Source organism: Haematobia irritans, chromosome 4 (genome assembly GCF_050003625.1).
Source record: "Haematobia irritans isolate KBUSLIRL chromosome 4, ASM5000362v1, whole genome shotgun sequence".
NCBI classification, from domain to species: Eukaryota; Metazoa; Arthropoda; class Insecta; order Diptera; family Muscidae; genus Haematobia; species Haematobia irritans.
This window is the reverse complement of record NC_134400.1, coordinates 66,164,380-66,176,907: the sequence shown is the minus strand read 5'-3', so window position 1 is coordinate 66,176,907 and position 12,528 is coordinate 66,164,380. Positions and strand designations below refer to the sequence as shown.

The window sequence follows — 12,528 nt, the reverse complement described above, 5'->3', positions numbered from 1 at the left end:
CCATACACCCAGCTTATTTGCGGCATCTCGGAGAGAGTGGTTAGGGTTTCGCTTGAAACTACCGGCAACTCTCTTTGTCGTCTCAGCGGCTTCCGGTTTTCGATTTCCCCCCGATCCAGACTTCCTGGCTGTCGACAAACGTTCCCCAAACACTTTAATTACATTTGTAACGGTTGATATGGCAACTTTTAGCGATTTTGCCAGATTTGCGTGCGAGTAGCTCGGATTTTCGCGATGCGCGAGCAAAATTTTGATACGCTGCTCTTCTTGCTTGGACGGCATTTTGACAACTGAAGAGTGAATTCCAAAATCAAAATAGGAGCAACATTCTACACACACACACCTTCAAAATGAGGGGTGTTCAGGTTTTTTAAATGCAAAATTGAAAGAAATACGTCAAGTTTATATTGACCAAATTTTGACCGTATCATCCTTTAGCAACTTATGCCACATATATCTTTCATATGGAGAAAACATGGAAATTTAAATTAATTAGTTTAGTCCTAATAACATAGAATATTACTCTTTTGAAGAAGCAATTACTAACTACCGACAAGTAACTGCATCCAACGTACGAATAAAAATATTTCCTTTATTGTATATCATAAGCCATATATAACAATAATTATCTCTTGAAATAAAATACTGGTGGTTATCGAAAATTGACTTGTTTTGTAAGAAAAATTTCTTAGATGTATACAGGCTTGTTGTTCCTTTGATTCCTCAATTTCTCTACTTTTTTGAAAATTATACTGACTAGCAGTTTATTTCAAACCAATTTCTTAATACAGGTTTCCCAAAAAATTGTTAATTTTTCCGGATAGCAGGAATATTTTGAATGAGTTTAAGTATATTCTTCCCACATCATAGCAATAATGAACTCAAACACGATGCAATACATGAACTAATTTTTAAGAACATCTTGAACTTATCTAGATAAAAAAATCTTTGGCGCCAAATCATGGTCATTCTTACTATATGTTAGTTCATTTTTCATAAAAAATAGTAAACTTTTTTTCGGTGTACAGATTTTATATAAGGTGCAATTACATCATTTTCTTGCACACTTACACTGAAAAAACAGTGAACCCACCAGGAAGAAAACTTTCGGTTAATTTTAGAAAATTTTGAATATTTGTAGAAAATTTTAACTAAACTGTATTACAAACGTTGGCATAACGCCGATGTCATAAAAATAAGTAAATATTTTTCGACAAATTCAAGAAAATTTATTAGACATAACTAAGTTTTTTCACTTGTTAAAGAAAATTTTGTAGTTTGAAGGAAAAACTTGGAGTTCAAAATTGCAAGAATGTCTTTAGTGACATACGAAGTTCATGATGGACACATTTTTGGTAACATTTACAAATTTAAAGAAATTCGGAACTATTTTGTGGAAGACACGAATTTAGTTAATCTTTATGCTTCACTTGAGTATATTTTTTTCCTCGGGTTTAGTTAGTTTAACTAACGCACGTAAAAAATTATTAGAGTAACGAAAACTTTCTCCAAACATAGTAATTCTATGAACTAAAATAAAGTTAAATTGGCTTTAGTGAAATAGAGAGTTCACTTTTTTTAGTGTACAAGAGATGTTAATGATTCCTCTAAAACTCATACAAAAATGGTTCTTATAAATCCTGGTTGGATGTACAGCTGTTTCGGAATTACCACATTCCTCATAAGCATCCTCTACTTGCAGCAAAACTATCAAACAATTATCAGAATAAATACACTTGAACCCCCCGAAAAAAGGTTTTGATAGTCGGCTACTGCCTAAACAAGCTGAAATCAAAAACAACAATAATGATTGAAGGTAAACCAACAATAACAAACAGAACGGAAACTATAATATTTGATTCATGGTTGTGGGTACTTAAGATTCGGCCCGGTCGAACTTACTGCTGTTTACTTCTTGATTGATTCGATTAAACATTTGATTTGTTGATTGCAAAGCTCAAATAATTTTTAATTAAAAACGTCAATATTTTTAATCACTTTCTTGACTTATCCCCATTTTCATGAAGTGCAACGTTAGCTAGGTAGCAGCCCGATAGACTATTCAGTTCAGTCTAACTTAGACTATTCAGTTCATCGTGATACCACAGTGGTGAAATTCTCTCTTTCCCCGATTCCATGTTCAGCTCAATGACCAACTTTTAAACTGTACTATGGACATTTCTGTTATCTTACCTACATATTCTATATGCCAATTAGAAACTTAACTGATGGCATTTTTTCAGATAAAGTTAACCGGAGAGAAGATATTTGTTATTTACTTTCTGTTGACTGGCAGTTAAAGCCTAACAACGCTACCTGAAAATGGCCTTTTTGTGTAATTAATAAAATAGAGCCAACAAGTATGCTACAAAATCTAAGCACTACTTTGTAATAAACTAGTGTTGTATAAAAATTTTTCCTTTTGAATTAAACGGCATCAGAAGCCGAGATTTAAACACCATTCGTTTTGATGTCAGTATCTCCGATGTAAATTAGCAAATTCCAAATACTCTAAACTATAGTAAATATTGGTTTTTGTCTGTCTTTTTTTGTTTTTGTTTTATCCCCCGACAACTATATTTTATACAACCCAAAAATTTGTAATGCAATCTTTTTGTAAATTTTCATTACAAACATCTATTATTAATACTCCAAAATGAAATAAAACTTGATTATAAATATATAATATGGGTAAAGTATCTAATATATTGTTTATTTTAGTGTTCCAATAAGTATATTTAACCAAATAAATAAACAAATACAAACAAAGTGTGAATTTGACATTTGTGTATTATGTGTTCTCCCACTCTGTTTTCCATTGTGATATCACAGCACTTGATTTCATGTAGCAAATTAGTTGTTGAAATTCAATTGTTCACTCATTTCACTACAATCCACAGTGTTTTGACTTCTGAGAGTTAACTTCTGTCTATTCCAAAAACACAAAAACCACTTCGGTGTACACGTTTCATGTCGATTCAAAAGATAAATCTGGATTCGATTGCTCACAGAAGTATAATAAATAACACAAGATTTTTTTGCAACCGTCAAAAATTTTACGCACAGAAAAATTTATTTAATGACCCTTTAATAAATGAGAAAAACAATAATTAGCTGCAACTGAGAATTGTTTTACATACACCTTCGGAGACACTTACTTTGTATAGTTTTTTTTTTTTTTCTACAAAAACTAGGGTTAAAAATGACGATTTAAGCACCACTCTAGCATACAGAAGAATTTGTACTTAGTTTTCTATGGTAGTTACCTTTTATATGTGAAACTCAGAGCCTCCAATCCAGATGTAGAAAATTTTTCTTGGTATAAATGACCATAAGAAGATAAGTCGTGTAATGAAATAGAACCCAATCGGCCATCAACGGATTGTAGTACAACATCTCTCTCAATGTGAAATTGTACATTTGATATGTTAGCCTTGGCTAATTCAGCTTCATTTCTCACCAGTGTTAAGTTAAGGGATCTTACTGACACAAGGAGTTCTTGGCTTGATGTGTATTTTTCTGGGGAAAAAGGATTAAAATATATGAATGTCCATAAATTAGTATAAAAAATAATGTTATGTTAAAAACAAATAATTTATAATTATGGTATAGCACACTCCAAAAAGAATGAACATAAGGTTGAAAATTGTACTTCATACAGCGCTGAACTGTTGTGTTTTATTGGAAAAGGTTTCTTTACCTGCAAATAAATCTTTGTTTATGATACTTGATTGCTCTCGGTGAACTTGTTGTTTGGCTTAAAAGAAACAATTGTAACAATAAATGAAAACTTCGTTGGTCTAAATTTTCTCGTTTTCCAGCTTACATTTAAGCTTTTGCGTGTGGAATTCGCCCGATGTTCTTTAAGATACACAAATAAAAATTTCTCTTCGGATAATATTTAATGCATATTCCACATATATTTATCTCTCAGATTCACATATCTGGATTTTATTTCGATTCTCAACCCACGTATCTCAGATTTGAAGCTTTTTCGCCCATTCTTTAAAAAATCAATATTTATACCTGTTTAGGTTTCTAAACATGTGCTATATATGGTGCGTTTAGGGTAGATAAGGTTTATGGCTGGTAACATAATTACAATAATATCAAGAACTCATTTCATGTGCAGCCGAGACTGATAACGCACTAATGTGCTGCATATGCGTGGCCATAGAATCTTATCTAAGGGGTACAAATACAAGATAGTTTTGTATAAGTATTTGCTTATCTTTACTTTTTAAGAATATTTAGATTGTAGCTAGTTTAAGACTTAGCATATAAGGATGAATATTTAGAATAAATTGGTGTTTTACAAACATTCAAACAGTAAAGATAGTGTTCGTTGTCTTTACATTTGGTTCTTCGGAAATCGGTACTGTCTGTTGTCGTAAATTTTAAAGTGATACTAAAAAATAAAAGTAAGCGATTGATAATTCCTGGCTACGGGGCTATGAACGAGTAACGTCGATCGTGCATTAAAATAAAAAAATATATATAATTCTTTGCTAAGGGGTAAAGAACGGATAAAATCGATCACGATTTCGTGTTAAAAATTGATTGATAATTCTTTGCTAAAGGGCGAAGAACGGGTAAAATCAATCGTAAATTCCTGTGCGGGTATTAAAAAAAGGGTATTGCGTTCACAAGACAGAATTCTGGAACTTTGTTGGAAACCTTAAAAAACGTTGTTCATGGATTTTCAGTGAAGGCGAACGATGTCGTCGTAGACCTAATGGGGTTGACAACCATCCAAAAACATAGAAAATGGATGAGAGAAAGTGGCAGTATATACGAGCAGTTGTGTAGTGCGGTAAAGGAGACACCGAACGCAAATGACGCTGAAGTTGAAGAGCAGAAAATGCTGGCATTGGAGTCCATCAGCAAGATTGAAAAAATTCTGGGAGCGTTTGAAGCGGAAAAAGCGGCAGGAAGTAGTAATGGTGCTCCGAAAAAGATGAGCACAACCCAGCAAGTGATAGTGCACAAAGAAAGCCTATCATTAAAGGAGAAAGAAGATGCACAACTACATAATAAGAAATCCACGTCCACGGAGTTAGTAGATCCTTGTGCTACGAAAGGACGAATAGCAACAGAATTAAGGAAAAAATTCCAGCGAAAAGTCAAAACGATAGAAAGGAGACTGGAAATATTAGCAAATAGGCTACCAGTGGCATCGAAAATAATGATTCATTGGCGCAAATTGGAATTGGATCCATCCAGGAAGATATGATAGACGAAGGTGTGAACGATGACTGCAGCGAGGAAGCATTTCATGAAAGCAGATGCAAATATGACGAAATAGTGCTGGAGATTGAGGAGTATCTGGCGGAAAGAGATTTGGGAACATCTACTTTTACTCGATTTGAAGAGTTAAAGGTGCCCACGTTCAGCGGACAGATATCTGATTGTATCTCGTTCCAAGAGATAACAGATTTAAGCAACTGGTGGATGGCAATAAAAGTTTATCGGAAGTCGAAAAATTGTATCGACTAAAAAGCGTGGTGAAAGGCGATGCCGCGCGTATTATACACCATCTCCAAGAGACTGGGGAAAATTAACGTGCAGCGTGGTCTATCCTAGAACAGAGATACTGTAATCGAAGATTGTTATTCTGTACTCAGTTTGAAATAATCATTGAACATGCCAATATTAACATTCAAGAGGCTATGAGCATAAAGCAACTGTTGGACACGGGAACGTAATCATTGCATGCGTTGAAATCGATGGGAATGCCAGTGGATGAAGCTAACCCATTCATTGCGCGGATTCTCATTAGGAAGCTGAATAAAGATGGATTGTTAAAATATGAACAATGGGTTCAAAATCAAAAGAGGTCCAAGAGCTGAAAGATGTTATGGCAGTAATATCTGGCTTTGGAAGCAGTAAACAGCAAAAAGGAGAAAAAGGAGAATAATACAAAACAAAAGCACGCTAATGCATTCAATACAACTGCAGGTAGTTGATTAAACTTCAAGCAGCTGCAAAATAGGCATGGGCCGAAAAAATTAAAGTGGGTAAGATATGCTTGGGTCATAGAGTGGAGAAGAGATGTCTTAAACAATTCAATAAATGTGGTAAATGCGGTGAGAAACATCACTCTGCGCTACACATTGCAGAGAACTCAACACAGGGGCCGCAAGAACCAATTCAAGGTCACAAGTAACAGTGCAAGGCGGTAACATTATTGGCAACAGCGCTGGTACGCGTAAAATCGGCATGTGGCGAACAAATTTTAACGAGAGCCTCAATTGATCAAGGCTCTCAACGAACTTCAATATCAGAGGAAGCAGCGCAGATATTAAGACTACCACGGAAGAAAGTAATAACTGACTTGGTTGGGCTTGGCAATACAACAGTAGGAAGATCTAAAGCTACTGTACAAATTTAGATAAAGCCACGGTTCCAGAGTGACGCAGTGCATACGATCGATGCGATGGTGTTATCGACGCTCTCTTCAGCTCAACCAGGTAGAAATTTTGACATTAAAGTCGAGACATGGAAAATTTATTGTTTAGCTGATTCATTATTCTATAAGTCAGACCGGATCGACTTATTAATTGGCGCAGACTTATACCACCAAATAATTCAAAGTGGAGTGGTGAAAATTGGATCGTTGTCTGGCCAAAAAACTTCACTAGGGCTGCGGCAGCGTTAGTGGACGTGAGTCCGGGAATGTTGTGATGGCGGTTACAACGGAATTGGAGAGATTTTGGGTGGTGGAGGAGGTAAGGAAGATAAATGTGAGCAGTTTGTTACTGCGACAACATCCATAAACGAAGATAACAGATTTGTAGTGCGGTTGCCATTCAAGACCGAAGCAGATTTGGGTGAGTCAAGGAGAATGACACAGGCACGGTTATATTTGTTCCATTATCGGTATTCCGATAATGGAACAAATTTTGTCGGAACAGCACGAAATTTGGAGAAAGAATTCATTAAAGCAGTTTAGGGAAATTCCGATGTGGCGAAAGATTTAGCATCCGAACGTATGCAGTGGCATTGTATACCCCCGGGAGCTCCTCACTTCGGAGGATTGTGGGAGGCGGCAGTGAAGTCGGTCAAACATCACCTTAGGAGAGTAATTGGCGAAACAAAGTTAACTTATGAGGAAATGTCGACATTTTTGGCACAAATAGAGGCTGTGCTGAATTCCCGTCCATTGTATCCACTCACTCAAGAGCACAGTGAAAAATTAGCACCAGGGCATTTTCTAGTTGGTCGACCACTTTTGAATATTCCAGAAATGTGTTCAGAAGAAAAACGAAATGATTTTTGGAAGCAGTGGCGTAATGATTACTTGAGCAGTTTACACCAAAGGGTGATATAGAAGAAACCATTACCAAATATCGAGGTTGGTGAATGACGAAAGTACTGCTCCTGGGAAGTGGCCTTTGGGACATGTAGTTGAAGTGCATGAAGGCAGAGATGAGAAGGTCAGAGTGGTGACAATCAAGGCACAAAGTGGCATGTTGAAGCGACCGGTGCACAAGTTATGCCCATTGGATGTGATGACAAACGGTGACGATGAAAGTGAGGTGCACGTGTCTCAATCATACGTGACTAAAAAAGATTGTAGAAGATCAAATAAAAATGTAAACCTGACGGCAATATTATGGATGGGGATGGTGCTGATGCCAAGTACTCATCGAGCGGATGCAATTCCGGTTTCTGGAACTAATGTAAAGGAGGTGGGGAACGGAACTATATTATATATGGATAAAGTTCGCACGCTTAATCATCTTGGAATTTACGAACGTACTTTGATTTGCACTTCAATTGGAAGTAGGTCTGGAAAATTGCAAAACTATATGTTCTCGGTTGACGTCAGTGCGACTCACAGCTGGAAATTATGACCAACAGGCTCAAAGTGTTAGATGAAAATCAATTACTATTGTCTCATAAGGAAACACAGCGAAAAAATGAGGTCTCCTTTGGATTTTGTCGGAAAGCTAGTCGCAAAGCTACCATATAATTTTTGGAATTATGGACGCAGACGATTGAGAATAATTGAAGCATTTGCTTGAAAATCAGCACAATTTGAAATACTTGGCATAGAAGCAAACGGCAGTGGTTGAATCAACTCTCAACGTATTGAAAAAGACCACAGAGTAAATCAATGAGCAATTTAAAGAGCTTCATGGGAAAGTTCATACCATAAGTGAAATGCTGAATTCGGTTTTCATCCCATACAAGGAAGCGATGAATTTCTTCATAGTGACAAATCAGCTCAACAGTCTGCGAACGGAAGTAGTGAATGTGCAAAAACGAATAATGGATTTGTCAATGGTCATGAGAAAGTAAATCAAATTTAACTCATCGAAACCAGTTACAGACAGAGATTGCAAGAATTAGAGAGAGGCTTTCCAAAGGACTTCGGTTGCCTGGTGAAGAGAACGCAGGAGTATTGCAGACAATCTACAAAGTTATGACAGCTAGAGGTCTACTAGGGGTTGAACAGATTTCTGCAAAAATATTCCGAGTTATACTGTTGCCTGTGGAGAAGAACGGCACTACAGTAATAGCTGCTATACGTCAGGAGTTTCTGGTATACAGTTATGAGATAGATGCTTATCATCTGATGTCGCAAGCTCTATTGAATCAATGTCAGCTGAATGATAAAAAGGAATACCTGTGTAGAAGCATTGGGCATGGAAAGATGCTAATGATAACTCGTGAGAGTTGGCGGCGCGACGAGAATGTTTGGATTGAGTTGCAAGCCAGAGGATCGTGGCCGTTTAAGACAAAGCAGTCAGTTTCAGCCCATACACTGTACGCTGAGGGCACTAAATGAGTTTTGGAGTTACCGAGATTTGGTATTATTTCACTTGAATCAGGATGTACCACGCGGGTCGGACGTACAGTATTGACAGCACCACAAGAGGGAAGATCAGAGATATCTTATAATTCAACATCATATATCCTCAAGGAAATCAAAGACGTCACCACGCTGGAAAAAAATGGGCTACCGCCAGATAAATCATACAGCAGTGATTGAGCAGTTGAAGGAAGAGGTTCGGAAGTTGAAGGCAAGCTCCGTTCATCTTAAGGGGTTATCGTGTCATCATATCTTTAATATCTTCGTCGCTAATCGTGATTGGATTAGTATGTTATGTAGTTTAGGTTAGGTTAGGTTAAAGTGGCAGCCCGATTAAATTTCAGGCTCACTTAGACTATTCAGTCCATTGTGATACCACATTTAACTAAAAGTACCTATTACATATGGGCACTTCTAGTCTTAACCACTGAACCTTCTCTATTATTTACTTTTGTGGAACCAACCAGATTGCTCCAAAAACATTAACAAACTGCTTAAGTTAACGTTTTCCAGGTCAGCCAGTAATCTAAAGCTATATGCTCCTAAAATTCGCTTACGCCTTACACAAAAAGCAGGACACTCACACAAGAGGTGTTTAATTGATTCCTTTTCCTCCACGTCATGACAGCTTATACAATAGTCATTATACGTCGCACCTATAGTTTTTGCAAATTCGCCTATCAGGCAGCGACCCGTTATAGCAGATATTAGGAGTGCTATCTGACGCCTTGAGAACACTAACATATCTAGTGTGCGGTTTAAGTTTAAATGGGGCCATATTTGCTTGATGTCGTTACAACCCTTGCAATTTTCCCATCGAATATTGGCCATCATAACAGCCTTCTCACGCAGTAAGAGCTTGCAGGTGGCCAGAGGCATACCAACAGATTCTAGTTCCCCTGGAATATGTAAGGTAGTTCCTAGCCTTGCTAACACATCTGCTTCACAGTTCCCCGGTATGTTCCTATGACCAGGCACCCATATTAGGTGAATATTGTACTGCTCAGCCATCTCGTTGAGAGATTTGCGGCAGTCTATGGCCGTTTTTGAGTTCAGGAACACAGAGTCCAAGGATTTTATTGCAGGTTGACTGTCTGAGTATATATTAATGCCAATAATTGTTGGAACATTACTTCTCAGCCAATTCACCACCTCTCTTATTGCCAATATTTCAGCCTGAAAAACACTACAGTGATTAGGTAATCTTTTCGCTATTCGAATTTCCAGATCTTTAGAATATACTCCGAACCCCACTTGTCCATTCAATTTGGAGCCATCAGTATAGAAATCTATATATCTTTTATTCCCCGGGGTCTGTGTACACCACGCCTCACTGTTGGGAATTAGAGTTTCAAACTTTTTGTCGAAAAGTGGTTTTGCCAGGGTGTAATCCACTACGTTAGGCACATCTGGCATTATTTTGAGGACCGAACTATGACCGTACATTTTTTCCGACCACAGCGATAGCTCGCGCAACCGCACTGCCGTTGTTGCAGCTGACTGTTTGGCCAAAATGTCTAAAGGCAATAGATGTAGCATGACATTAAGGGAGTCTGTTCCTGTCTTACTAAATGCGCCTGAGATACATAAGCTCGCCATACGCTGAACTTTATCTAAACAAGTCGGTTTCTGAAGTGCTGGCCACCAGACTACAACACCATATAGCATTATAGGTCTAACCACTGCCGTGTATAGCCAATGCACAATTTTTGGTCTTAGTCCCCACTTTTTCCCTATTGCCTTTTTGCACGAGTACAAAGCTACCGTGGCTTTTCTCGCCCTCTCTTCAATATTAAGCCTAAAATTCAGCTTCCTGTCCAAAATAACGCCAAGGTATTTTGCACACTCACCAAAGGGAATTTCAGTACCCCCTAAGGAAATGGGCCTAACCGTGGGAGTTTTGCGATCTTTGCAGTACATGACTATTTCTGTCTTTGCTGGATTTACACCAAGACCATTATCTTTCGCCCATTTCTCAGTCATCCGGAGAGCTCTCTGTATAATATCTCTGATTGTGGATGGGAATTTTCCCCTGACTGCTAGCGCCACATCATCTGCGTATGCCACCACTTTTATCCTTTCTTTTTCTAGAGAAACCAGAAGGTTGTTTATAGCAACATTCCAAAGAAGAGGTGATAGAACTCCTCCTTGGGGAGTGCCTCTGTTCACATACCTTTGTATGTTTGCTTGCCCTAGTGTGGCTGAAATACGTCTCTTCATTAGAAGTTCGTCTAACAGCCTAAGTATACCTGGATCAACATTCAGAGTTGTCAGTCCATTTAATATCGAGCTCGGATGGACATTATTGAACGCTCCTTCGATGTCTAGAAACGCCACGATTGTGTATTCTTTGACAGATAGTGAGCTTTCAATAAAGCTGACCAGTTCATGCAATGCGGTCTCAGTAGACCTGCCCTTCGAGTATGCATGCTGTCGTTTCGAGAGCACACCTGAATCCACGCTAGTTCTAAGATACATGTCTATCATCCTCTCCAGGGTCTTAAGTAGGAATGAGGATAAGCTGATTGGTCGGAAATCCTTCGCACTCGAGTGAGAGGCTTTTCCTGCTTTAGGTATGAAGACGACTTTTGTTTCCCTCCACTTTTCTGGAATATATGCTAAGTTTACACATTGTTTATATATCACCGTCAACCAGGGGATAATTCTTTCAGCCACTGCCTGTAACTCCGCCGGAGTAATTCCATCAGGTCCGGGGGATTTGAATGATCCAAAGCTATTTAACGCCCATTTTATTCTAGATTCTGATACAATTTCCTCGATAGGAAACGACCGCTGAGCCACTGTGGCACCGCCAGTGCATGGTTCAACCGTCTGATTTCCAGGGAAGTGTGTGTCCAAAAGTACCTCCAACGTCTCCTCACTGGTCGTTGTCCAATTGCCCTCCGATGTTTTAATGAAACCTGGAGCGGTGTTAGTGGATGCTAGTACCTTCCGTAGTCTGGAAGCCTCTGACGTATTCTCAATACTGCTACAGTAATCATCCCAAGAGTTTTGTTGAGACCTTCTCAGTTCTCGTTTATATTCTCTCAGATTCATCTTGTAAGTGTCCCAATCCTCCGGAGCTCTTGTGGACTTTGCTTTGTTAAAGAGCTTCCTGCAGGATTTCCTCATATTACTTAACTCCGTAGTCCACCATGGCGGCCGATTTTTTCCCCTTGGCTTTCCTCTAGGGCATGCAGCTTTCAGTGGCATGTTGAAGGCCTTAGTAATCCGCTCCACTGCGTGTTCGATATCTTGCACAGTACTCATATTTGTCTCCGGCACTTCCGGTATCATCAAATTGAACGATTCCCTATATCTATTCCAATCAGCTTTCCTAACATTTGGCGGAAATATGGTCTTTGAAGTACGAACAGCCAATCTGAAACTGATGTAGCGATGATCTGAGAAGCTATGATCCCTCAAAACTTGCCACTCAGATATCTTATCATTCAGTTCCGGAGAGGTCAACGTTACGTCCAAAACCTCTTGTCTGTTCCTGGTGACGAAGGTTGGTGCATCTCCCTTATTGCAAACTACCAGGTTAGTACGCAAAATAAACTCTATTAGCGACTCTCCCCTTGCATTAGTATCACTACTTCCCCAAATACTATGATGTGCATTTGCATCGCATCCCATAATGAGTTTTGTCTTTGTTTTTAGTGACTCCTCAACTAAGGTCTTAACGGCACAGGGTGGCATATCCCTAT

At 38.4% G+C, this 12,528-nt stretch overlaps 1 protein-coding gene across 1 annotated transcript in view; it reads right to left on the bottom strand.

The window, feature by feature from the left end:
* The window catches only part of Vps13D (vacuolar protein sorting 13D), a gene marked incomplete in the record, with an annotated part of 741,787 nt that overhangs the window by 481,986 nt on the left and 247,273 nt on the right, over positions 1-12,528 (bottom strand). Inside the window, 1 exon segment of the mRNA XM_075308271.1 lies at positions 3,267-3,519. Within this exon segment, the coding sequence (XP_075164386.1) occupies positions 3,267-3,519 (253 nt within the window).